The sequence below is a fragment of the Carcharodon carcharias genome, chromosome 23, assembly GCF_017639515.1.
Source record: "Carcharodon carcharias isolate sCarCar2 chromosome 23, sCarCar2.pri, whole genome shotgun sequence".
Lineage (NCBI taxonomy): Eukaryota > Metazoa > Chordata > Chondrichthyes > Lamniformes > Lamnidae > Carcharodon > Carcharodon carcharias.
In genome coordinates this window covers 52,099,935-52,127,581 of record NC_054489.1, presented here as the reverse complement: position 1 = coordinate 52,127,581, position 27,647 = coordinate 52,099,935, and the positions used below count along the sequence as shown (strand labels likewise).

General features: G+C 43.1%; 1 protein-coding gene across 4 annotated transcripts in view; it reads left to right on the top strand.

The window, feature by feature from the left end:
- The window catches only part of ddx42 (DEAD (Asp-Glu-Ala-Asp) box helicase 42), a 108,008-nt gene extending 80,979 nt beyond the window's left edge, over positions 1-27,029 (top strand). For all 4 annotated transcript variants that reach the window (XM_041173396.1, XM_041173395.1, XM_041173397.1 and 1 more), the window contains 6 exons: positions 2,888-3,164; positions 10,191-10,292; positions 12,130-12,254; positions 14,894-15,004; positions 23,827-23,925; positions 25,969-27,029. In XM_041173396.1, the coding sequence (XP_041029330.1) occupies positions 2,888-3,164; positions 10,191-10,292; positions 12,130-12,254; positions 14,894-15,004; positions 23,827-23,925; positions 25,969-26,724 (1,470 nt within the window). In that variant the 3' untranslated portion in view covers positions 26,725-27,029. The remainder of the gene's footprint in view (positions 1-2,887; positions 3,165-10,190; positions 10,293-12,129; positions 12,255-14,893; positions 15,005-23,826; positions 23,926-25,968) is intronic.
- The last annotated feature ends 618 nt before the right edge of the window (positions 27,030-27,647 follow it).

Genomic DNA, 27,647 nt, shown 5'->3' with positions numbered 1-27,647 from the left:
GTGGAATTTCACATTCAGTTTGAAAATGAGAAATGAGTCTACAACTAGAGTGTTAAACTTAAATAAAGGTAATTACAAAGGTATGAAGACAGAATTGGCTAAAGTGGACTGAGAAAATAGATTGTAAGGTCGGAGAGTACAGAAGCAGTGGCAGACATTTAAGGAGATATTTCATAACTCTTCAACAATGATAACCATTGAGGAAGAAAGTACTGTCCATGGCTAACAAAGGAAGTTAAGGACAATATCAAATTGAATTATATTTTCTTGAGTGATGGTGATTATTTTAAGTTCCTCCCTCCCTTTAGCCTCTTGAACTTCTCCTATTCATGGGATGCTTTTTGTGTCTTTTGCTGTGAAGACAGATACAAAATACTTGTTCAAAGTCTATGCAGTCTACTAGCTTCCCATTATTAATTCCCCAACCTCATCTTTTCTTTTCCTTTTAATGCGTTCAATGCTGCAAAGATGAGTGGTAGGCCAGAAGATTTCACAGAATTGTTACAGTGCAGATAGAGGCCATTTGGCCCATCATATCTGCAGTAGCTCTCTGAATGAGCAATTCATCTAGTACTATTCTTTCCCCTCTCTCCACAACCTTGAACTTTGTTCCTTTTCAAATAACACTCTAATTTCCTTTTGAATGTCTCAACTGAACCTGCCTCCATCACTACTCTCAGGCGGTGCATTCCAGACCCTAACCACTAACTGTGTGAAAAAGTTTCTTTTCATGTTGTCTTTGCTTCTTTTGCAAATTACATTAAATTGGTGCCCTCTCGTTCTCAATCCTTCCACGAGTGCGAACACTTCTCCCTATCTACTCTATCCAGATCCCTCGTGATTTTGAATACCTTTAACCAATCTCCTCTCAGCCTACTCTTCTCCAAAGAAAAGAGTCCTAACTCCTCCAATCTATTTTCATACCTGAAGTTCCTCATCATTCTTGTGAATCTTTTCTGCACTCTCTCCAATGTCTTCACGTCCTTCCTAAAGTGCAGCACCCAGAACAGGATGTAATATTCCAGCCGGGCTGAACCAATGTCCTATACAAGTTCAACATAACCTCCTTGCTCTTGGACTCAATGCCCCTATTATAAAGCCTAGGATACTGTATGCTTCATTAACCTCTGCCATCTTCAATGACTTACACACATATAAGTAAGGCCCCTTAAGGCCTTTAAAAAACTAATTAAGCCAATTAATGGACCTGCCCGTCCAACCTTAAGGTTGGCGGGCAGGCGAAGAGCTCAGGCGGCCTTCAGAAAAAACACAAAACCTCATCCACGGGCGGGGTGAGGTTTCATGAGGGATTTAAGATGTTTTTAAAATGTTGCATCCCCTTTAGAGTTGGACCCTTTAGAAACCAGCAAAGGATGATGGAAAAAATAGAGGAAGAAATTAGAACGTGAGAAGAAACTGGCAAGAAATATAAAAATAGGCAGTAAAAGCTCATACAAATATATTAAAGTAAAAGAGTAACTAAAGTGAGCATTGGTGCCTTAGAGGGTGAAACTTGTGTATTAATAATGAGAAACAAGGAAATGGCAGACTTTGAACTAGTGTCTTCACAGTAGAAGACACAAAGAGCATCCCAAGAATAGTAGAAGATCAAGAGGCACAAGGGAGGGAGGAACTTAAAACAATCACGATCACTGGAGAAAAAATGCTCGGAAAACTAATAGGACTGAAGATTGACAAGTCCCCTGGTCCTGATGACTTCTTAAAAGAAGTGGCTGTGGATAGTGGATGCATTGGTTGCAATCTTCCAAAATCCCCTAGACTCTGGAAATGTTGCAGCAGATTGGGAAACTGCAAATGTAACACTTCTGTCTCCCTCTCTTGACTAGAAAGCAGGAAATGATAGGCCAGTTAGTCTAGCATATGTCATTAGGAAAATGCTGGAATCCAGTTTTAAGATAGTAGCAGCAGGGCATTTAGAAACTCATAATAGTATCAGGTAAAATCAACATGGTTTTGTGAAAGGAAAATCATGTTTGAAATTTTTTTAGAGCTCTTTGAGGATGTTACAAGCAGGTGGGTCAACGGGAACTAATAAACTTAGGGAAGTCTTGCTGCAGGTGTACAGGGCAAATTGGTGAGACCACACCTAGAGTATTGTGTACAGTTTTGGTCTCCATACTTAAGGAGGGACATACTTGCATTGGAAGCAGTTCAGAGAAGGTCTACTAGGCTATTGCAAAGGGGATGGAGTGTAGAAATAGAAAATAAAAACAAAGTGCTGGAAAAACTAAGCAGATCTGGTAGCATCTATGGAGAGAAAAACAGAGTTAACGTTTTGAGTCCAATGTGACTCTTCTTCAGAACAGTTGAGTGACCTACTCTGGCTCCTATTTCTTATCTTATGTTCATTAGGCAGTTCTCCTGAATATGTTTCAAAAATTCATCCCTCTCCGCAATCTTTATTCTAACATTATCCCAATCAATATTTGGGTAATTTAAGTCCCCCAGTATCACCACTCTAATTTTTACACATCTCCTTGACTTCCCTGCACATTTGTTCCCCTCTCTCATGCACGTTCTCTCTCTGTCTCTCTCTCTCTCTCTCTCCCCGTCTCCCCTCTCACCCCCCCTCTTTCTCACACTCACACTCACTATTTTGAGGCCTATAGAATACGCCAGTAATACCCTTTCTTGCTTCTCAACTCTGACCAAATGGATTCTGTCCTTGCCCCCTCAAGGCATCCTTTCTCATCTAGTGTGTACTGCCACCTCTTTGCTTTCCCTATCTTTTCTAAATACTTTGTATCCTTGAATATTAAGTATACAGTCACGTTTCTATTCTTGTCAGTACATCCTGTTCCCACATGGCTCTTTGTGCTTGTGGATCACCAACCTTATTCACCACACTTTGTGCGTTTTGTTTCAGGCAAATGAGGATATTACTCAGATTGTGGAGATTCTCATGGCTGGTCCTGACAAGTGGAACTGGCTCACAAGGAGGCTGGTAGAGTTGACATCTAGAGGTAGTGTCCTGATCTTTGTGACCAAGAAAGCTAACAGCGATGAACTTGCTGCCAATCTAAATCAGGAAGGTTACACTGTTGGTCTGTTGCACGGCGATATGGATCAAAGCGAAAGAAACAAAGTCATCTCTGACTTCAAGAAGAAGTCAATTCCTGTTCTCGTGGCTACAGATGTAGCAGGTGAGTGTTCCTCCACTCATATGGGATTAGTTGTGGCCATGTGTGCAGATTGGGATAGACGTTGTGTTAAGGGCTTGGATGGAGTGGATTTCTTGAAATCTGTACAGGAGAACTTTTGAGTTCAATATGTAGAGGGTCCAACAAGGGACAGCGCAGTGCTGGACCTAATTCTGGGGAATGAAGCCAGACAGATGGCTGAGGTGGTGGTGAGCGAGCATTTTAGTGATAGCGACCACAGTTTAAGTTTGTTATGGACAACGAAATAGACAAGTTACAAAAAAATGTTTTGGATTGGGGGAGAGTGGATTTTAGTAAAATAAGGCAGGATCTGGCCAAGGTAGACTGGGAACAGCTACTTGGGAAATCTACAGAGGAGCAGTGGGGGGCGTTCAAAAAGGAAATGGGGAGGGTACAGGCTCAACATGTTCCCTCTAGGGTGATAGGAAGGAGTAACAAGTCCAGAGAACCATGGATGACCAGAGATATTCAGGTTACGATGAGAAGGAAAAGAGAGGCTTTTAGCAGGTACAAGGGAAGCAAATCAGCAGAGGCATTAGTGGAGTACAGAAAGTGCAGGATGGAGTTTAAGAAAGCAATTAGTAGAGCAAAAAGGGGAAATGAGTAAGCTCTGGCTGGTAAAAGTAGGGAAAATCCCAAGATATTCTATAAGTATATGAATGGGAAGAGGATAACCAGGGAAAGAGTAGAGAGCCCATAAGGGACCAAGGGGGCAATCTATGGGTGGAGCCAGAGGACACGGGGAGAGTGTTGAATGAATACTTCACATCCGTCTTCACCCAAGAGAATGAGGATGAAGGTATCGAACTCGGGGAGAGAGACTGCGAGGTTCTTAAGCAAATTGATATAGGGAGTGACAAGGTATTGGAGGTGTTGGCAGGCTTAAAAGTGTACAAATCTCCAGGTCTGGATGATTTGTGTCCCACACTGCTGAGGGATGCAAGGGAGGAGATCGCAGGGGCTCTGACCCAAATTTTTAATTCCTCTCTGGCCACGGGGGAGGTGCCAGAGGACTGGAGAACAGCTAATGTGGTTCCGCTATTTAAGAAGGGTTGTAGAGATAAGCCAGGGAACTACAGGCCAGTGAGTCTCACATCAGTGGTAGGGAAACTATTGGAGAAAATTCTGAAGGAGAGAATCTCTCTCCACTTGGAGAGGCAAGGTTTGATCAGGGATAGTCAGTATGGCTTTGTCAGATGGAAGTCATGCCTGACAAATTTGATTGAATTTTTGGAGGAGGTGACCAGGTGTGTAGATGAGGGTAGTGCAGTTGATGTAATTTTTATGGATTTCAGCAAAGCCTTTGACAAGGTCCCACTTGGGAGACTTATAAAGAAGGCAAATGCACATGGGATACAGGGTAATTTGATAAGGTGGATTCAAAATTGGCTAGTTGAAGGAGACAGAGGGTGATGACAGAAGGCTGCTTTGGTGACCAGCAGCCAGTGTCCAGTGGCGTACCACAGGGATCTGTGCTGGGTCCCCTATTATTTGTCATTTATATAAACGACATAGATGACTATATGGGGGGATTAGTAAGTTTGCGGATGACACCAAGATTGGCCGGATGGTTAACAGTGAGGGTGAGTGTCTTGGGCCACAGGAAGATATAGACGGTATGGTCAAATGGGCAGATAAGTGGTCGATGGAATTTAACCCTGAAAAGTGTAAGGTGATACACTTTGGAAGGAGTAATTTGACAAGGAAGTTTTCAAAGGAACGGCATGACACTAGGAAGTTCTGAGGAACAAAGGGACCTTGGTGTGTGTGTCCATAGATCTCTGAAAGCAGAGGGGCATGTTAGAGGGGTGGTGAAAAAGGCATATGGGACACTTGCCTTTATCAATCGAGGCATAGATTACAAAAGTAGGGAGGTCATGTTGAGTTGTATAGAACCTTGGTGAGGCCACAGCTGGAGTACTGTGTGCAGTTCTGGTTGCCACATTATAGGAAGGATGTGATTGCACTGGAGGGATTGCAGAGGAGATTCACCAGGACGTTGCCTGGGATGAAACATTTAAATTATGAAAAGAGGTAGGATAGACCTGGGTTGTTTTCGTTGGAGCAGAGAAGACCAAGGGGCGACCTGATCGAGGTGTACAAGATTATGAGGGACATGGACAGGGTGGATAGGGAGCAGCTGTTCCCCTTAGTTGAAGGGTCAGTCACGAGGGGACATAAGTTCAAGGTGAGGGGCAGGAGGTTTAGGGAAGATGTGAGGAAAAACTTTTTTTATCCCAGAGGGTGGTGATGGTCTGGAATGCGCTGCCTGGGAGGGTGGTGGAGACGGGTTGCCTCACATCCTTGAAAAAGTACCTGGATGAGCACTTGGCAAATCATAACATTCAAGGCAAAAACAAAAACAGAATTACCTGGAAAAACTCAGCAGGTCTGGCAGCATCGGCGGAGAAGAAAACAGTTGACGTTTCGAGTCCTCATGACCCTTCGACAGAACTTGCGTTCAAGTCCAAGAAAGAGTTGAAATATAAGCTGGTTTAAGGTGTGTGTGTAGGGGGCGGAGAGATAGAGAGACAGAGAGGTGGAGGGGGGGGTGTGGTTGTAGGGACAAACAAGCAGTGATAGAAGCAGATCATCAAAAGATGTCAACGACAATAGTACAATAGAACACATAGGTGTTAAAGTTAAAGTTGGTGATATTATCTAAACGAATGTGCTAATTAAGAATGGATGGTAGGGCACTCAAGGTATAGCTCTAGTGGGTTTTTTTTTTATATAATGGAAATAGGTGGGAAAAGGAAAATCTTTATAATTTATTGGAAAAAAAAAGGGGGGAGGGGGAAACAGAAAGGGGGTGGGGATGGGGAAGGGAGCTTATGACCTAAAGTTGTTGAATTCAATATTCAGTCCGGAAGGCTGTAAAGTCCCTAGTCGGAAGATGAGGTGTTGTTCCTCCAGTTTGCGTTGGGCTTCACTGGAACAATGCAGCAAGCCAAGGACAGACATGTGGGCAAGGGAGCAGGGTGGAGTGTTGAAATGGCAAGCGACAGGGAGGTTTGGGTCATTCTTGCGGACAGACCGCAGGTGTTCTGCAAAGCGGTCGCCCAGTTTACGTTTGGTCTCTCCAATGTAGAGGAGACCACATTGGGAGCAACGAATGCAGTAGACTAAGTTGGGGGAAATGCAAGTGAAATGCTGCTTCACTTGAAAGGAGTGTTTGGGACCTTGGACGGTGAGGAGAGAGGAAGTGAAGGGGCAGGTGTTGCATCTTTTGCGTGGGCATGGGGTGGTGCCATAGGAGGGGGTTGAGGAGTAGGGGGTGATGGAGGAGTGGACCAGGGTGTCCCTACGGAATGCCGATAAGGGGGGTGAAGGGAAGATGTGTTTGGTGGTGGCATCATGCTGGAGTTGGCGGAAATGGCGGAGGATGATCCTTTGAATGCGGAGGCTGGTGGGGTGATAAGTGAGGACAAGGGGGACTCTATCATGTTTCTGGGAGGGAGGAGAAGGCGTGAGGGCGGATGCGCGGGAGATGGGCCGGACACGGTTGAGGGCCCTGTCAACGACCGTGGGTGGAAAACCTCGGTTAAGGAAGAAGGAGGACATGTCAGAGGAACTGTTTTTGAATGTAGCATCATCGGAACAGATGCGACGGAGGCGAAGGAACTGAGAGAATGGGATGGAGTCCTTACAGGAAGCGGGGTGTGAGGAGCTGTAGTCGAGATAGCTGTGGGAGTCGGTGGGTTTGTAATGGATATTGGTGGACAGTCTATCACCAGAGATTGAGACAGAGAGGTCAAGGAAGGGAAGGGAAGTGTCAGAGATGGACCACGTGAAAATGATGGAGGGGTGGAGATTGGAAGCAAAATTAATAAATTTTTCCAAGTCCTGACGAGAACATGAAGCGGCACCGAAGTAATCATCGATGTACCGGAGAAAGAGTTGTGGAAGGAGGCCGGAGTAGGACTGCAACAAGGAATGTTCCACATACTCCATAAAGAGACAGGCATAGCTGGGGCCCATGCGGGTACCCATAGCCACACCTTTTATTTGGAGGAAGTGAGAGGAGTTGAAGGAGAAATTGTTCAGCGTGAGAACAAGTTCAGCCAGACGGAGGAGAGTAGTGGTGGATGGGGATTGTTCGGGCCTCTGTTCGAGGAAGAAGCTAAGGGCCCTCAGACCATCCTGGTGGGGGATGGAGATGTAGAGGGATTGGACGTCCATGGTGAAGAGTAAGTGGTTGGGGCCAGGGAACTGGAAATTGTTGATGTGACGTAAGATGTCAGAGGAATCACGGATGTAGGTGGGAAGGGACTGGACAAGGGGAGAGAGAAGGGAGTCAAGATAACGAGAAATGTGTTCTGTGGGGCAGGAGCAAGCTGAGACGATCGGTCTACCGGGGCAGTTCTGTTTGTGGATTTTGGGTAGGAGATAGAAGCGGGCCGTCCGAGGTTGGGCGACTATCAGGTTGGAAGCTGTGGGAGGGAGATCCCCAGAGGAGATGAGGTCAGTGACAGTCCTGGAAAGAATGGCTTGATGTTCAGTGGTGGGGTCATGGTCCAGGGAGAGGTAGGAGGAAGTGTCTGCGAGTTGACGCTCAGCCTCCGCGAGGTAGAGGTCAGTGCGCCAGACAACAACAGCACCACCCTTGTCAGCGGGTTTGATGACAATGTCAGGGTTGGACCTGAGAGAATGGAGTGCAGTAAGTTCAGAGAGAGACAGGTTAGAATGGGTGAGAGGAGCAGAGAAATTGAGACGACTAATGTCGCGCCGACAGTTCTCAATGAAAAGATCGAGAGAAGGTAAGAATCCAGAGGGAGGGGTCCAGGTGGAGGGAGAATATTGGAGATGGGTAAAAGGATCCGTTGAACTGGGAGAGGACTCCTGCCCAAAGAAGTGAGCCCGGAGACGAAGACGGCGGAAGAAGAGTTCAGTATCATGCCGAGCCCAAATTCTGTTTTTGTTTTTGTTTTGGATTTCCAGCATCCGCAGTTTTTTTGTTTTTATAACATTCAAGGCTATGGGCCAAGTGCTGGTAAATGGGATTAGGTAGGTAGGTCAGGTGTTTCTCACATGTCGGTGCAGACTTGATGGGCCGAAGGGCCTCTTCTGCAATGTGTGATTCTGTGATAATCTCTTCAGATTTTTTTTGACTATATCTATGCAGCTCTTTACAAGTGGAACTACAAAATGCACACAGTAATATTAGGCTTTTACTGCACTGGTAATTGAATCCTTACAATCTCCACCGTCTATAGCACGTGTGTTAGTCCTGCTGCAATTACCTGCTATACAAGTTGGATACATTATTTGGGTGAATAGTTTCATGGCCATGAATAAGTTTTGAAATGGAAAAACACATTGGTACTTTGCATGGAAAAGGCACACTCTGATTTCCTTGATCACTGTAATTTTCTCCTCTTGTAATTATTGCCTGTAAAAAGAACAGCAGAGGCAGTCATAGTAGCAGCAGCAGCAGCAGAACGGCTTGAACTTCACTGAAGCTTAACATGGGTAGCAATGACGAATACCGAAAGATGAAAAGCTGAAATAACTGGAAATGCTAAGCGTGTGAGTGGAGAGGTTGATGGTTTTTCATCAGAACTGCTGTGCATTCCAGCACTTCCTCCTTTTATTTCAGATTTTCAGCATGCACAGTATTTTGCCATTTTAAAAAATGGTTGGATTAGTTGTATCTGAACTGCTTGGTTGGGTTATTGTAATGTAATTAATTAGAAGGACAGCTTTATGAGCTCACAAAATACCTGTTTCTGTTCTAATAGCTGGTGCAATTAACATTTCTTTACCTCTTGGTTTTTATATCTGTATTAATTGAAATACACTGTAGAAGCCCATTACCTGGTTTTTTGCAACCTTATTAACCTGAGGTACTGCAGTTAATGTTCTATGAATCTGTGCACCAAAATACCTCTGGTCTCCCAACAGCGCTGAGCTGCTTCCATTCAGAAGATAATTACTACTGTCATTTTTTAACTACAAAGTGCATCATCTCAGTTACTGACATAGAATAGAATGATGTCACACAGAAGGAGTTTATTCATCCTGTTGTGCCTGGGAAACAGTTTCTCATTCTATCAAACCACTTCATGAATTTGATCACCTCTATTAAATGACCTCTAAACCTTGTCTGCTTTAAAAACAACTAATTTTCTCCAATGTCTCTAGATAAGTGAAATCCCTCATTCCTGGTACCTTTCTAGTAAATTTTGGCCAAACCCTCTCTAAGGCCTTGACATCCTCCCTAAAGTGTAGTACCCAGAACTGAACACACTGCTTCAGCTGAGGCCTAATCAGTGTTTCATAAATACTTAACATAACTTACTTGCTTTTGTACTCTGTTCCCCTGTTAATAAAGCTAAAGATACTATTGGGTTTTTTTTTTTGAATAGCCTTCTCCGTTTGTTCTGCATTCTTCAAAAGATTTCTGTACATGCACCCACAGGTCTCTCTTCCTGCACTGCTTTTTTAAATTTGCCTCCCCTCAATCTTCCTACCCAAATGTAACACTTCAAGCTTTAAATTTTATCTGTCTCATGTCTGCCCATTTCACCAGTCTTTGTCTTTCTGAGGTGTGTCGCTATCTCCCTTATTGTTTACTACATTCCTGAGTCTTGTATTATCTGCAAATAGTGAAATTATGCCCTCCATACCCAAATCCAGGACTTTAATATATATTTAAAGGAGTAGTGGTCCTAATAGCATCCCCTGGAGAACACCATAATGTTCTGCGCTTCAGGCTGAAATGTATATGCGAATCGATGCTTATGGGGCTGCTAGCTATAGCCAGCAATGAGTCAGTGCCTTCATAAAGGGGGACTAACAGTTAGCATGTAGTGAAATAGAGTTATAAGGTACAAGTAGTTTATTGATCAAGGTGATTTATTCAGATTAGTAATATTTTTTTCTCAAAAAGCGAAGTAAGGTTTGTGATTGCCCTGGATGCTGGAATGTCTTTTGAGATCTGGTACCTGTTTGATGTCGCTCCCACCTGTTCATGTTGGAATAATCACATTGTTCCCTTTATTACAGCTCGTGGTTTGGATATTCCATCCATTAAAACGGTGATCAATTATGATGTGGCTCGTGATATTGATACACACACTCACAGGATTGGTCGTACTGGCAGAGCAGGTAAGAAGGTGTTAACTTCTACAATTTGCATGCATTATAATGTCCAGCAAAATACTTAAAAAATCCATATTATTTCACATTGTGTAGGAATGGTCAAAAGTGGATGAATATATTTCTTCGTCCACTTTGATAGTTTGGGCTTAGTGGAATTCTCCAATCTGACCAGTGTGAAGATTTTGTTCACAGTTTTTCTATTATTGCCAGATTGTTCACTTTACAAGTTTTATGCTGTATGTTTAGTCCCAAACAGGTTTTAATCGTTCTGCCTTAGCTCTTCCTCACTTATGTAACATTCTATACATTTAGGAGTAACTGTTTCATATTTTTATTTTATTAAAATTGGCAAACTATAGAATTACTGGATCTTTTCCCAACTCATTACAAGTCAGCAGAACAATTTCAGTGAGTGAACTTATATAAACATTTCTGTGTACACAAATGTTTCACTCACATGCTCTGTTGTGTTGTCTTTCATCTGCTTGCATCTATCATTCTCAATGCATGTTTTAAAATATTTATAATGAACAGTAACATACTTTGGAAAGAAGATTATTGTTAAGTATACGTAAAGTTTTACTTAAATCTAGGGGCGCGTAGCACATGGCGTAGATGGACTAGCAAGCAGTGATTGTGAATTCATCTTCCATCAGGATTGTTGCAATACTCCAATAGCATTACTATTGACTTTCAAGGGAACATTCCACCTCTACCTGGTCCACCCTATATATGACTGCTGTCCACGCCACATGGTGACTCTTACTGTCCATCACTATGAAAAACCAGCACCACAGTGACTTCAGACGTTCAAGAAATCAGCTCACTGCCCCCTCAGGAAGGGTTGTATGTGGTGCCTTGCTAATGTCAGCATTGCTGAGATTTTGTTCTTATAGCTGATGAAGTACTTTTAAAATGTAGTCACCATTGTAACGTAGGGAAATGCAACAGCCAATTTGTGTATTGTAAGCTCGCACAAACAGAAAGGTGATAACTAGATCATCTGTTCTGTTGGTGCTAGTTGAGGGGTTAATGTCGGCCAGGACACTGGAGAGAACTGCCTTGCTGTTCAAAATCGTGCCATAGAAGTTTGAAAGGGTAAACCAGGCCTTGGTTTAACTTCTCATACATAAGAGAATGCCTTCTGAAGCATCAGCCTAGATTTTTTGGCTTAAGTCTCTGGAGTAAACCTTGACATAAATCCTTCTGATTCAGAGGTGAGAAGGCTACTAACCAAGCCACAGATGACACCCATTACAATAGATAGAAAGATGACTGATACTGAAAGCCATGCGATAATGTCAGCTTGGCTTAGTGGTACACTCTGAATCAAAAGGACATGGGTTTCAAGCCCCACTCGAGACATGAACTAGGCTGGCATTTCATTGCTGTACAGAGGGAGTGCTCCACAGTTGGAGATTCCACCTTCTGGACAAGATATTGAACCGAGATCTTAACCGCCTACTCAAGTGAAAGTGGAAAATCCCAGTGGCACTTCTGAAATTCTCCCAATGTCCTCTCTGACATTTATTCCTCAACTAATATCGCCAAAGCAGATTAACTTGTCATTTATCTCTTTATGGGAATTTATTGTGCACATTAGGCTGCTCAGTTTGTCTCCACAACAACGATTGGCTGAAAAGTGCTATGGGGTGTCCTGAGAATTTGAAAGCGCTATCTAAATACATGTTTGTTCATTCTTTACTGGCCAGACAGTATGTATCTAAACAAAAAATGCACTGCCCTCCATAGATTTCCTCCCCATTTAACCACTGTTTGATTCTAGCCTTGTTAGAGGGAAATTTTAATTCTGCCATGGTTTATTCTGTTTCTCTCTATCCAGGAGAGAAAGGTGTGGCCTATACATTGATGACCAACAAAGACAGCAATTTCGCTGGGGATCTCGTTCGCAATTTGGAAGGGGCCAACCAGTATGTTTCCAAAGAACTGTTGGATCTGGCTATGCAGGTATGTTGCTTTGAAGTCCTGGATCATGTCTCCCATCTGTCATTTTTCCCCCAGCACAAGTAACTTTGTTGCTAAAACATTTCTTCATGGCTTGGTTCCCTAACGCCTGGAATCTTCTTGGTCACACATATCCAAATCCTTGCTAAAAAATCTGTATGTCCTTCTTAAGGCACGTAGATCGAAAATACGCAGCATGCTCCTGAACTAATCTCAGTGTTGCAATCCGCAATGTCAGTATGTCTTGTTCTGATTTGTAATCCCTTGTTCTCCAGATGCACCAGAAGGTGCAATTTGACTTAATAGTGACTGCCTCACACTGATCAGATATTTTCAATATCATCAATGCTCACTCCAAATCATTTTCCTTTTCATTCTCTGCTCATGCAGCCAAATCCACTGAATTATTTTGTTTTAGATAACAATTTAAATAGGCCAGGCCTTCCTTGAGCAGTGTTAGTGTTGCCCCATTACAGTTAGGTACCTGTATAAATTTCAGTCCCCTAGTCTACTAGAGAAGCATTTGTGCCTTGCATACTTCTTGATATTTTCCGTGTACAACGTATGATTTTTTTTCTGGACTTTCACCTGTTTGTGAGTAAACCTTTCATTTTGCAGAGTTTGAGTGCCAATCTGTTGTGGTTTACCTGTCCCACACAATGGACACAGCTTTTGATGTAACTAATTAGCAAACCATAATAACCTGACCTGGTTTTCAGTGCGGCACATGCAAGAGTCTGGACCCACGCCTGAAAGTTCAGTAGCTATTTTCCTCCTTCCTCTCCGGAAGGTGCTAACTCATGCTGGGTTACAATTCTCGCTGAGCCTCTAAGACATTGCTCAATGACCAGCCTTTGTGTATGAGCCTATATAGTGATCAGCTGTAAATCATGTGCTGTCACAACTCAATCTAACCCCATCTTTCCCAAAGGTTCACATACATGTTTTCCAGCAAGACAGACAGCAAATGATATAGCAAGTGTCCATAGATCTCTGAAGGTGGAGGGGCATGTTAATGGGGTGGTGAAAAAGACATATGGGACACTTGCCTTTATCAATCGAGGCAGAGATTATAAAAGTAGGGAGTTCATGTTGGATTGTATAGAACCTTGTGAGGCCACAGCTGTGTGCAGTTCTGGTCGCTACATTATAGGAAGGATGTGATTGAATTGGAGGGGGTGCAGAGGAGATTCACCAGGATGTTGCCTGGGATGAAACATTTAAATTATGAAGACAGGTTGGATAGACTTGGGTTGTTTTTGTTGGAGCAGAGAAGACTTACGGGTGACCTGATCGAGGTGTACAAGATTATGAGGGGCATGGACAGGGTGGATAGGGAGCAGCTGTTCCCCTTAGTTGAAGGATCAGTCACGAGGGGACATAAGTTCAAGGTGAGGGGCAGGAGGTTTAGAGGGGATGTGAGGAAAAACTTTTTTACCCAGAGGGTGGTGACGGTCTGGAATGTGCTGCCTGGGAGGGTGGTGGAGGCGGGTTGCCTCACATCCTTTAAAAAGTACCTGGATGAGCACTTGGCACGTCATAACATTCAAGGCTTTGGGCCAAGTGCTGGTAAATGGGATTAGGTAGGTAGGTCAGGTGTTTCTCTCGTGTCAGTGCAGACTCGATGGGCCGAAAGGCCTCTTCCGCATTGTGTGATTCCTTAAAGTGACAGTGAGTCGGAACCCTGGCTGATTTTTCCCTTCCCTGCTGCTGAGACCAATTGTATAACTCCAGCTGCAGCTGACTTGAGCTGTCAGGTTAGATCAGTAATTAATCCCTTGCTGAAAATGTTTTACACCGATTTCTTGCACAGACTGATCATGTAACCTGGGCCATTTATAATGTACAAAAAAGCCGATCATTGAAAAAAATTATCATTTGAATATCAGGATTAAAAAAAGGCTATTCAATGCATCTGTTTCTAGATCATTCAGATCCACATGCAGGTACTCCTTAAAAATTTGTTGTATGTGAAGTGAGATGCAAAGGTGCTTTCTTTCTTATCAATGTCACCAAGCGATTTTTCCTAGCTCAGTGACGATATCAAGCTTGCTCCTTGTATGACTCATCAGGAATTCACAGTTCTTTCACAAATACAGTGGCCAACATTAACCAGAATTTTCAAGCTCTTATAAAAGGTCTACTCCCAAAATATTATTAACCTTTTTCTCTTGAGATGTTAGCTCCCACAAATCTATGGCACTCGTATAAGAATGAAACATATTACACATTAACCTTACATTTCTGGATACCATTTTCACTCACGTACCCAATTACTGGATAGAGTTTTCTGAATGATATCCTTCTGCATTCCAGTTGCTACACCCAAGCAGGGAAAATCGAAGGGAGTGATAACTCGCACTACATATCTTGCACTACTCCAGCTATCTGTTTCAATGATGTTTATCAAGGCCTGGAGATGGGTCACCTGCTATCTTGACTGTGAATGGCCAGGGACACAAGCAAATAGGACCAAAATAACTTTAAAAAATTGAGCTTCTAAAGTTAAAAGGATTACCTTGAATTTGTTGCTTGTGCATAACAGTTATTTAATGAAACTATTAACTTACTGGTTTAATAGTGTGTGTGTGTTACCAGTTAAGTTTAGCAATAAGTATTTTAATAACTTTTTTCACTGTCAGAACCCATGGTTTCGAAAATCTCGTTACAAAGCTGGGAAAGGGAAGAGAATGAATATCGGAGGAGGAGGACTAGGCTACAGAGAACGTCCAGGGCTGGGCTCAGACATCTCAGTGAGTAAATGATGTGTTGGATGTTATCACCATCAATAAATATTCTTTGGTTGAAAGTGGTGCTGTCAATGTCACACTGGAGCACTGTTGGCTTTTACTGCTGTATACAAATATGATAGAGCTAGTGTCTTAAAAACTGTCATTAGCTCTGTTTAGGACTGTTCCAATTTATTTTGGATAAGCCTCGCTAATCAGATTGACACCCAAAATGGAATGAACTATACTAAAAAATAATAAAAAATGTTAGATTTTTAGTCTTTAACCTGCAATTGAGATATACTGCTATTGAATCATTTTGAATATACAGGGCTGTTAAATCCTGTTGAGAAACATCACACTGTTAAAACCAATTGATGTTAAATCCTATTGCAAGGAGTCTAATAAGTAAGACAGAGATACAGACACTTGGAAGTATACCGTGGCTATTATTGAAACATGGCTTACAGAAGGGCAGGACTGGCAGTTCAACTTTGCGGAGTTTCAGGCAGGATAGAAAAGGGGATGAAAAAAAGAAGGGAGTCACAATATTAAAGAAACAATCACAGCTGTGAGGAGAGTTAATAATGTTAGATGAGTCATCAAATGAGTTCTTATGGATTGAATTGTGGAACAAAAAAGGGACAGTCACACTGATAGGTGTGCCATAGATCCCTAATCACTCTGAGAGATAGAAGAGCAAATACGCTGGCAAATTGCCGAAAAGTGCAGAAACAATAAAGAAAGAAAGACTTTCATTTATGTAACGCTTTTCATGACCACATGCTGCACAATGTTCAGCACTATTCGTGACTCCTCAAACACTGAAGCAGTCCATGTCCAAATGCAGCAAGACCTGGACAATATCCAGGCTTGGGCTGACAAGCGGCAAGTAACATTCGCGCCACACAAGTGCCAGGCAATTACCATCTCCAACAAGAGAGAATCTAACCATCACCCCTTGACGTTCAATGGCATTTCCATCACTGAATCCCCCACTATCAACATTCTGGGGGTTACCCTCAACCAGAAACTGAACTGAACCAGCCATATAAATACTGTGGCTACAAGAGCAGGTCAGAGGCTAGGGATCCTGCGGCGAGTACCTCACCTCCTGACTCCCCAGAGCCTGTTCATCATCTTCAAGGCACAAGTGAGGAATGCGATGGAATATTCTCCATTTGCCTGGATGAGTGCAGCTCCAACAACACTCAAGAAGCTCGATACCATCCAGGACAAAGCATTTCATTTGATTGGCACCCCTTCCACACACATTCACTCCCTCCACCACCAACGAACAGTTGCAGCAGTGTGTATCGTCTACAAGATGTGTTGCATAAACTCACCAAGGCAGCACCTTCCAAACCTACAACCACTACCATCTAGAAGGACAAAGGCAGCAGACATGTGGGAACACCACCACCTGCAAGTTCCTCGCTAAGCCATTCACCATCCTGACTTGGAAATATATTGCTGTTCTTTCACTGTCACTGAGCCAAAATCTTGGAACTCCCTCCCTAACAGTACTGTAGATGTACCTACACCACATGGACTGCAGCGGTTCAAGAAGGCAGCTCACCACCACCTTCTCAAGGGCTATTAGGGATGGGCAATAAATGCTGACCTAGCCAGCGACACCCAGGTCCTGTAAAATGATTTTTAAAAAATGTCTCAAAGCACATTACAGCCAATTATGTGCTTTTTTGAAGATGTGTCACTGTTATAATCCAGTAATGATAAGGGATTTCAACTACCCTGATATTAACAAGGATAAATTGAGTATGAAAGGAAAAGGTGGGCCTAGAGTTCTTCAAATGCATTCAGGAGAACTTTTTTTTAGCCAGTACATAGCAAGCCCAACAAGAGAGAGTGCAATTCTGGACTTAGCTTTAGGAAATGAAACTGAGCAAGTAGAAAGTGGGAAATCATTTTGGTAGCGATGATCACAGTTTAGTGTAGTTATAGAAAAGGAAATAGACCAAAAGTAAGAGTTTTACATTGCAGAAAGGTTAGTTTTACTAAGCTGAGATGCAATTTGGCAAAAGTGGACTGTAAACAGCCACTGGAAAAAAAATCAGTGCTAGAGCAGTGAGGGACATTCAAGGCGAAGATGTGTTCCCACAAAGGAAAAGGATGGGACTCCCAAATATATACAACCCACCTTTCCAGAAGTCAATGTGGATACAGAGTAGGATAAGGCAAAAAAGGAAGCTTATGTCAGACACCAAGAACTCAATACTGCATAAAGCGTAAAGGTTTATAGAAAGTGCAGGAAAGTGACATGAAAAAGGAAATTAGGAAAGCAAAGAGGGCATGAAAAAATTCTAGCAAGTAAAATCAAAGAAAACCAAAGATGTTTTATAAATACATAAAGTTATCCTCAGGAATGAGTAGAGCCTAATGAAGATCAAAATGAGTAATTTGTGTATGGAGGCAAACAACATGAGCATGATTCTTAATGGGAATGATGCAGATTTTATAGTTGTTGGTGGAATATGAAATATTGGATTGGATTAACATGGTGAAAGAGGAAATATTAGAGTGTTTAGCATCTCTGAAAGTGAATTAATTGCCAGGCCCAGGTCTGCAAAGAGAAACATGGGAAGAAATAGCAGCAGCCCTGACCAGCATTTTCCAGTTCTCTGACTACAGATGTGGTGCCAAAGGCCTGGAGACATTGTATTGTTGTTTAAAAGGGAGAGAGGAATAGACTGAGTAATTACAGGTGGTGACAAGAAAATTAATTGAAAAAAATTCCAAGGGACAGTACAAATCAACATTCAGAAAGGCGCAGATTAATCAAGGACAGTCAGCATGGATTTGAAAGGGAAAGTCACGTCCAGTTTACAGGATAATCTCCTTAATAAAAACAAAATGCTGGAAAAACTCAGCAGGTCTGGCATAATCTGTGGAGAGAGAAACAGAGTTAACGTTTCGAGTCCATATGACTCTTCAGAGCTGCTGAATTTTTCCAGCATTTTCTGTTTTTATTTCAGATTTCTAGCATGTGCAGTATTTTGCTTTTATCTTAGGAGATAATTTATTTTATTGGCTGAGGCTTAGAACGTAAGAACAGGGAGGTTATGCTTGAACTGTTTAAAACATTGGACCATAGCTAGAGTGCTAGGCATAATTCTAGGTGTGATGCATATACATGGTCTACAATGAAAATCATGACGCATGTGCAAAAAACTGGTTATTCTGGTCTGACTCTAGGAACCCTCCCATACATTGCACGCATAATACTTAAAACGTTCAGGTCTTCAAATGGAACGTGTGTGTTTTATTGGCCATTTAGCTAGTCCTGCACGTTCCTGAGGTGATGTTGCTTTTCCAGGGAATTTTGTTGCCATGGCAAGTGTTGCTGCCATGGTCATTGTTGCTGCTGATCTATTGCTTTAGTTGGGGAACAGTTGACCTCTGGGGCTGATGGTCGTTCAGTTCCTTGTGTAGTTGGTGAACTCACATCTTCCTTATCAGCAATGTGCTGTGAAGATGCAGCTTCTCCAGTTGTACATATATGTCTGTGGTTATGACAATATATTTGGTCATTCATTTTCACCGTGCATGATCAAGGTGACAACTTCTCTGCACAGATCCCAAGTTGCCAAGTGGGTTGACTTTAGGTTAGAACGTTGAATACTAACCACCTCTCCAATTCTCAGCACAGGCAATGATTTGGCAGCTTTATTTATCAGTGAAATTTGACTTTCTGTCGTTTCACTTTGATTTCGTCACTCATGCCTGTTACTACTTCCAGTCAGTAGTGTTTTAGCTATTGGAAGAATAGTTTGCATGTGGCGTGACACTTAGTCACTGAACTGGACTATTTCCATGCTTTCAGTTGGTGTGTTTCTCCACTCTGGGATTGCTTCCTACACATCTGTGCTGGATTTACTCGATTCCTTGATGATCCCTCTGGAAATTTTCACCACTGCCTCAGCCTTTCCTTTGACTGGGTATAGGGCGGAGATGAATGTGTAGCGCTGAATTTCCCAATCATTTACAAAGCGTCTGAGTTCTTCATTCGTGAACTGAGGATCATTGTCACTTATCACAATGTCAGGAATGCCATAATGGCTGAAGTGTGCTGTCAGGTTTCTGCGATCTCACTTGGTGGTCTTTGACTTCAGCTGCTCTAACTCACAATAATCTGAACAGTGGTCACTAGTGATGAGATAGTCAGTTCCAAAAGCGGTGAAAAGACCGACTCCAAGCTTCATCCATGGTCTGTCTGGGATGTCATGAGTGGCCCTTTAGCTTGCTTAGCTTGATGTGTTCATTACAAGCACTGCACTGACTGATATGGTCTTTGATCTCATTGCTCATGTTTAGCCAGTAGAGCACTTCTCTTTTCCTCAGACCAGACTCAATTCCTTGTTGGCTTGCATGGATGCACTTCAGCATCTCTTTCCTCATTTCTTTAGGGATTAAGACTCTAGTAGCTTTGTACTAGATGACATCTTGGGCAATCACTTGATCCCTGTATGCCCAATATTCCCTATAGCAATAGGTGTATCTTTGATGGTTTCCGGCCATCCTTTCATCACTACTTCCTGTAGCACTTGGAGAATTGTATCTTGTTTCGTAGTTTGTTTGGTGTGAGCAAGACACTTCTCTGTCAGATTCAATGTTTCTGTTTGGTTGATGACTTCCAGAGCATGTTGTGCTGTTGCTTCTCACCACCATCACCATCCCTGGTTATGTCCTGTCCCACCAACAGGACAGACCCAGCAGAGGTGGTGGCACAATGGTATACAGTTGGGTGGGAGTTGTCCTGGAGTCCTCAACATTGACTTGAGGCCTCATGGACTTGGAAACCTTCTGCTGATTACCACGTACCGCCCTCCCTCAGCTGATGACTCAGCTGCTGACCTCATTACAGCCTTGGTTCAGTCATGGACAAAATCCTCCATGTTGAACACCACTTGGAGGAAGTACTGAGGGTGGCAAGGGCACAAAATGTACTCTGGGTGGGGAACTTCAATGTCCATCACCAAAAGTGGCTCTGTAACACCACTACTGACCAAGCCCTAAATTACTTTAGCTGCTAAACTGGATTTGCAGCAGGCGGTGAGGGAACCAACAAGAGAGAAAAACATCCTTGACCTCATCCTCACCAACTTGCTTGCCAGAGATGCATCTGTCCATGACAGTATCGGTAGGAGTGACCACCACACAGTCATTGTGGAGACGAAGTCCCACCTTCATATTGAGGATACCCTCCATCGTATTGTGTGGCACTACCACCGTGCTAAATGGGACAGATCTAGCAACTCAAGACTGGGCATCTGTGAGGTGCTGTGGGCCAACAGCAGCAGCAGAATTGTACTCAACCACAATCTGTAACCTCAAGGCCTGGCATATACCTCACTCTACCATTACCATCAAGCCAGGGGATCAACCCTGGCTCAATCAAGCTCAGGAGGGCATGCCAGGAGCAACACCAAGCATAACTAAAAATGAGGTGTCAACCTGGTGAAGCTATAACACAGGATTACTTGTGTGCTAGACAGCATAAGCAGCAAGTGATAAACAGGTCTAAGCGATCCCACAACCAAAAGATCAGATCTAAGCTCTGCAATCCTGCCACATCCAGTCGTGAATGGCGGAAGACAATTAAACAACTCGCTAGAGGAGGTGGCTTCACAAATATTCCCATCCCCAATGATGGAGGAGCCCAGCATATCAGTGCAAAAGGCCAAAGCATTTGCAACAATCTTCAGCCAAGTGGATGATCCATCTCGGCCTCCTCTGGAGGTCCCCAGCATCATAGATTCCAGTCTTCAGCCAATTCGATTCACCCCCATGTGATATCAAGAAATGGCAGAAGGCACTGGATACTGCAAAGGCAATTGGCCCCGACAATATTCCGGCAATAGTACTGAAGACTTGTGTTCCAGAACTTGCCAGGCCAGTAGCCGAACTGTTCCAGTCCAGCTACAACACTGGCATCTACCCGGCTATGTGGAAATTGCCCAGGTATGTCCTGTACATAAAAAGCAGGACAAATCTAACCAGGCCATTTACTGCCCCATCAGTCTAATCTCGATCATCAGTAAAGTAATGGAAGGGGTCATCAACAGTGCAATCAAGTAGCACTTGCTTAGCAATAATCTGCTCACTGATGCCCAGTTTGTGCTCTGCCAGGGCCACTCAGCTCCTGACCTCATTACTGCCTTGGTTCAGAATGGACAAAAGAGCTGAACTCCCGAGGTGAGGTGAGAGGGTCAATGGGAATCGGGGGAAAACTTGCCACTGGTTGGAGTCATACCTAGCACAAAGGAAGACGGTTGTGGTTGTTGGAGGTCGGTACTCAGGGTAGGGTCCTAGGCCCAACCATCTTCAGCTGCTTCATCAATGACCTTCCTTCCATCATAAGACCAGAAGTGGGGATGTTCGCTGATGATTGCACAATGTTTAGCACCATTCGTGACTCCTCAGATACTGAAGCAGTCTATGTCTAAATGCAGCAAGATCCGGACAATATCTAGGCTTGGGCTGACAAGTGGCAAGTAACATTCACGCCACATAAGTGTCAAGCAATGAGCATCTCCAACAAGAGAGAATCCAACCATCACCCCTTGATATTCAATGGCATTACCATCATTAAATCCCCCACTATCAAATCCCTGGGGGTTACCATTGACCAGAGACTGAACTGGACTTGCCATGTAAATACTGTGGCTACAAGAGCAGATCAGAGGCTAGGAATTGTGTGACAAGTAACTCACCCCCTGACTCCCCAAAGCCTGTCCACCGTCTATAAGGCACAAGTCAGGAGTGTGATGGAATACTCCCCACTTGCCTGGATGAGTGCAGCTCCCACAACACTCAAGAAGCTTGACACCGTCCAGGACAAAGCAGTCCGCTTGATTGGCACCACATCCATAAACATTCACTCCCACCACCACCAATGCACAGTGGCAGCAGTGTGTACCATCTAAGATGCACTGTAGGAATTCACAAGGCTCCTTCCAAAACCATGAGCACTACCATCTAGGAGGACAAGGGCAGCAGATAGATGGGAACACCACCCACCTGGAAGTTCCCCTCCAAGTCACTCACCATCCTGACTTGGAAACATATCGCTGTTCCTTCACTGTCGCTGGGTCAATATCCTGGAACTCCCTTCCTAACAGCACTGTGGGTGTACCCACACCACATAGACTGCAGTGGTTCAAGAAGGAAGCTCACCAGCTCTTAAGGGCAACTCGGAATGGGCAATAAATGGTGGCCCAGCCAGCGAAGCCCACACCCCGTGAATTAATAAAAAAAAAATTTATATTCAGTACTCCGGCCTTGATCTTTCTGCTGGCCCATCTGTAAATAGTTCTTCCTTCACTCCATTGTTTTGTGCTGGAAGGCCTGAACTTCCTCTCAGCAGAGTGCAAAGCCTCATCAGTTCTCCCATCAATACTCTGCAGCTGATTGACCACTTCAGAGCTTCTGCACATGTCAATAGCTTTCTTGTGAGTAATTTTCTCTTCGTTCAGCAGATGTGCTCTAATGGTGGGATCTCTTGTTCTTAAAACAATCCTATCTCTGATCAGATCACCCTTCAGTTGCTCAAACTCTCAAGATTCAGCTAGGCATTTCAATACTGATCAGTGTTCTCCCCCTCTTCCTGAGCTCTGGTGTTGAACACATAGCGTTCATAAGTAACATTAGTAGAGTGCTCAAAGTAGCTTCTTAAGGCAGCAAAATTTCACAAAACTGCATTTTCTGGTCCTCAGAGGTCTAGAGTGCAATAAAGCTTATAGCAGTCTTTCCCCTGCACTGATAACAGTATCTACTCATATTTGTTCAGGTTTCTTGTATATCTCTGTGGCAGTTTCAATGTTTTGCCGTTTAGACTGGAAGGATTTCCATTTTCAAATCTGCCTTCACCTCCATAGGAGCAGGTACTGGAATATTCAAAGCTATACTGACTCATCCAGTGAACAATGTCCTGTACAAAGTTGCAGACTGAAGTTTTAATGTTGTTCCACTGTTTCTCACAGCTACTGGCTCCCTTATAACTATCAAAATCCACTCAATTTCAGTTGCACTTTCCTGACACCATGCTCCTAGTGGTGGCTTAAATGGCTTCTGCTCTCAAGCCTTTATACATCAAGGATGACATCAGAGGTCACATGACTATGGCAAGCCTATGGTCAGATTGCACAAAAGGCACTTATTCAAACAATCGTAAAAGTGAGGATACAGAGGAGATTTACAAGTATATTGCCAGTGTTAGATAATGGATAGACTAGTGTTTTCTTCGGAACAAAGAATGCTGAGGGGAGTTTTAATTGAGCTGTATAAAATTATGAGGAACCTAGATAGAGTGGATAATGTCCTTCCTAGCCACTCTATTTCCCTCAGCAGAGAGGTAATAAAGAGGATGCACTGATTTAAAATAAATGGCAGAAGGCTTAGAAGGGAGTAGGGAAGTATTATTCAGCCGGAGGGTGGCAGGGGTCTGGAACTTGCTTAAAATGATGATCGAGGCAGAAACCCTCATCACATTTAAAAAGTATTCGGATATGCAGTTGAAATACCATTACGTGAAAGACTACAAATCAAGAGCTGGAAAATGGGACGAGGCGGGATAGCTCTTTCTCAGCTGTGAAGGGCACAATGGGCAGAATGGCCTCCTGTGCCATAAATTTTCTATGTTCCATTCTTGAGGTAAACTGTGCTGTTAAATCCCATTGATGTAAACCATTCTATCAAATCCTATCACGATATGTTGCTCAACTAACTCTTGAATTTCTATTGCTTGAACTATGTGGGGGTTTATTTGACTGTGTTAACCTCAAACCTGTTACTTGATGCATGGTAAACACGTTTGTCTTATACAGGACAAAACACCTGGCAATGTGCTGTCTAATTATGAAGCATACAAACCATCCACAGGAGCAATGGGAGACAGAATGTCAGCTATGAAAGCAGCATTCCAGGTAAAGATTCTTTGATGGAGTTGTGATGTTGGGTTGATTACAATTTAATAAACTGGAGCTACCTGTAACATATTTCAAGGAGACTGATTTGTAGTCCTTGGGATTATAAAAGTGATCCTTCTTATATTTTCCACCGGAGGAGTCCTTCATATGGCTAATTAAATAGCCACTTAGCTTCACCTCCCAAGGTATGCTCAGAAAGTGAGTACTTTATGTTCTATTCATTGCTTTCAATTCAAAACAGGTGGTCTGTTAGGAGTCATTTAAATACTAGTGATCATCCTATATATAGGTATAGGTATACACCTATACAGAACTGCACAGCTGTAAAGGCATTGATGCATCCTTTGAATCATTTACATTTAATTAGTTAAAGATTACTAGCAGCCTACTCATGATATAAATAGTCATCTGAATGCAACATTGTGCAGAATGTTACCTTAAGTAATAATGGGAGGGGGGTCTGCCACTAAGATGAGCAGAAGCACCAAACTGCAACAATATAATATCAAATGATTTGTGGTTTTGTAAAGCTGATACTTGATCATTGTGACCAGTCATTACAAATAGTGATTTGGTGAACAGGGTTGCACTGAGTAAAAATGTGAGGCCATAAACAGCTCTCTGGAAACTGCAAGAGCTCCATTTCTGCATTGTTCACAGCCAGACCAATCAATTTTTTTTAGAAGGATTGCTTTTAAGAATTACGTTAACCCAGATTTTTTAAAATGTTGCCTTACCGGGATTTACCTGACCTTTGTGATTCCTACAATTTTAATTACACTGTTTATTTGTTTTAAATTCTGTCATTCTAAGCAACATATTAGCTGACAAACATTTTTTTGTTTTTTGAGGTAAAGAAAACATCACAGGTCAAATTTACCCTATAATTAATGTAATCTCATTCATCTGATCTTTCATTCCATTCATGTTCTCTTTTCCAAACTGGATGGGTTCCCTTCAGTGAGAGAAAAAGATGAGTTCCACCACTCATCGATACAGAAGGTCCCAGATTTAGTTCCAGGCTCCTGCTGGCCTCAGCAATTGAGTTTAGCATCTGTATTAGTGGATGTGGTAAATCCCCTGGGTTCCTACTCCAGCATGTTTGCTAAGAAGAGGAATGAGCTCTATTCTGATATCCCACTCTCTTACCCAAGTTTAACAGATTGCCGATGTTAACCAAGATCACACACAGAGAACATCTTCCCTCTGGTGCCTTCACCAGTCGGCCATTTTTGTCGCATGAATGTTATTAGGCTCATCTCCTGCAGACAGCATTATCTGATGACTGAACCATTCCAGTGGGTCACAAATTGCTGGCAGAAGCTTTGTTGATTTTTCCCTCCTTAACCTTGACCCAATAAGCTCAATCGTAACAGCACTATTACTGACCCGGCCCAGATATTCAACACAGCATTGTCTGGTGGATGAACCTCAGTTCCCCTGGTAAGGTTTGGTGCTGCTAACTAGGTTAATAGGGACATAAATCAATTCCAACTGATGTTGCATCTCACAGAATTATCATACATTGGGTCTAGATCTGATAGTTACTGTGACAACACAAATGCTCAGTGTTTGTGTCACTCCACTCTGGATGCTATAGTTCCATCACCCTGTGCCACCAGTTTAGTTTCACCCTAAATCTACAGCAAAGGTATGATCAACCTTTTTTAATGTGTCAAAGTGGTAGGTTCCTTGGGGGAAGAAACCACACAGAGTGTAAACCATTTATATGCTGAAATCATGAAGGGTGCCTAAGACCAACTGAACCACTTACAATATGTTACTACTATGTCCTTCAGTATACTGCAAAGGGGGATCAGTGAAAGCCTCAATTTCTTTAGCCACAGCAGACCTTTCCAGCACACCAATATTTGTTCATTACATCTTATTTTGTATTAAGCAATATGAAGTAGTAGCACATCACAACTCAAACCATTGATGCAATGTTTCTGATACAGATTTAGTATCTGTAGCTCTAAAGCTGGTGTTTGGAGATGTATATCACTGATTACTAACATTGTACTTGTTTTATTCCACCAGTCACAATACAAATCACACTTTGTTGCAGCCACTGGTAGTGCTCCTAAGATCACAGGCTCTGCTGCTGGTACCAGCAACTGGACTAGTGCTGGGAGTCTCAGCATTATCCCTACCTGTCCTCTGGGCAACCCAATCACCAACCAGCCCCCAGCCCCCAGCAGTAACAGTGGAGGTAGTGGACGGAATAAAGACAGCAGCAGTCGTCCTGCTGAGATCAAGGTCAGTCGTCTTGTTGATGGCGGCTCTAGCCGTTTTGAAGGCAGCAGTCGCCATAGTGACAACTTCAGCCGTCATAGCGACAGTGGCAGCCGCCACAGTGACAGCAGCAGTCGTCATGGTGATTCCAGCAGCCGCCATTCTGTTAGCAAGTACAATGATCGCGGAGGTGACAGGCACAGTGACCGGGGCAGTGAGAGGCATAGTGACCGGGGTGGTGATCGGAACAGCGAAAGGCACGTTGACCGCAGTGACAGCCGGCATGGTGACCGGCGCAGTGACAGCCGGCACGGCGATAGGCACAGCGAAAGTCGAAGTAGTGACAGCCGGCACAGTGAGGCCAGAAGTGGCAGCCAAAACCGGAGTGGTGGGGAGAGCGGGAGTGTGAACGAGACCGGGAGCAGTGGGGAGAACAGGAGCACCAACGAGAGCAGGAATGGAGACAGCAGAAGTAGTAATCGGACCAGTTCCGCTGAGAATGACGGCTTTGCTGTGCCAGAACCACCTCCCAGAAAGAAGAGGAGCAGATGGGACAATTAAACCCCAGCATTTGTGTTCCACATGTTCTCTTGCAGACACAAAGATGCTTACACTTTGAATCTCTGTTAGAAACTACAATGCATAGTTTTATCTGCATAACCATCGATACAAAAAAGGGACACTACAAAATGGATTTTTATTTAGAGTAGTGAACTATGTATCTTGTATGTTAGTGCTGGTCTTTGAAATGGAAAGTGGTCATTGGGAGTTTTTCAAATTGTCAAATACTTTCAATATATATCTGTTTCACTTGTTTTGCCTTTGCTCTGCTCTCTTTGTGAAACAGTAAAGTCATCTCAAATGTTTCTGAAATTGTCCTGAATTCTGTCTACTTTTGTTTTTCACTGATTTGCTTTGTGAAATGCAGCTATGTTTGGGTTGACATTGCTATTCTGGCCGGAGCAGGCTACGAAGAGGTATCTTTCTTATTGTCTTTACCAGGCTAGGACCAGCAGACTCTTCTGTCAGTCTGGTCGAAGCCTGATCACCAAGTCACTTGTGATTACTTTTGAGAGCTCGGCTGTTTTATGAAAAAAAAATAAAGAAAGGACAATTAAATTAACTGTTTAAAGAAGCTCTGATTGAACTGATTCACACGTTAAGAATATACAAGCGTTGCAGTTTTGCTGTTGTGCATGTTCTGTTTTGTCCTACTTTGTGAATGAAGAGGAAAGGTGTAAACCAGACAGATAAGATGTGAAGAAACATACGAGATATTGGGTAACAAGCCATCAGAGCATTGTTCTTACCCCTACTCCTGCTAAATTTCATACAATGTGTGGTTTCCCCAAGAGCAACGAGTAGCTGGGGATAACTAACAGGGGAGGATGTGACTCACAGAGCTTACATTGGGGAACATAGGACAAGAAAGTTCAACCTTTGGTATTTATTTTTGTGAAAGCTGTGTACCAATGCTGAAGTGT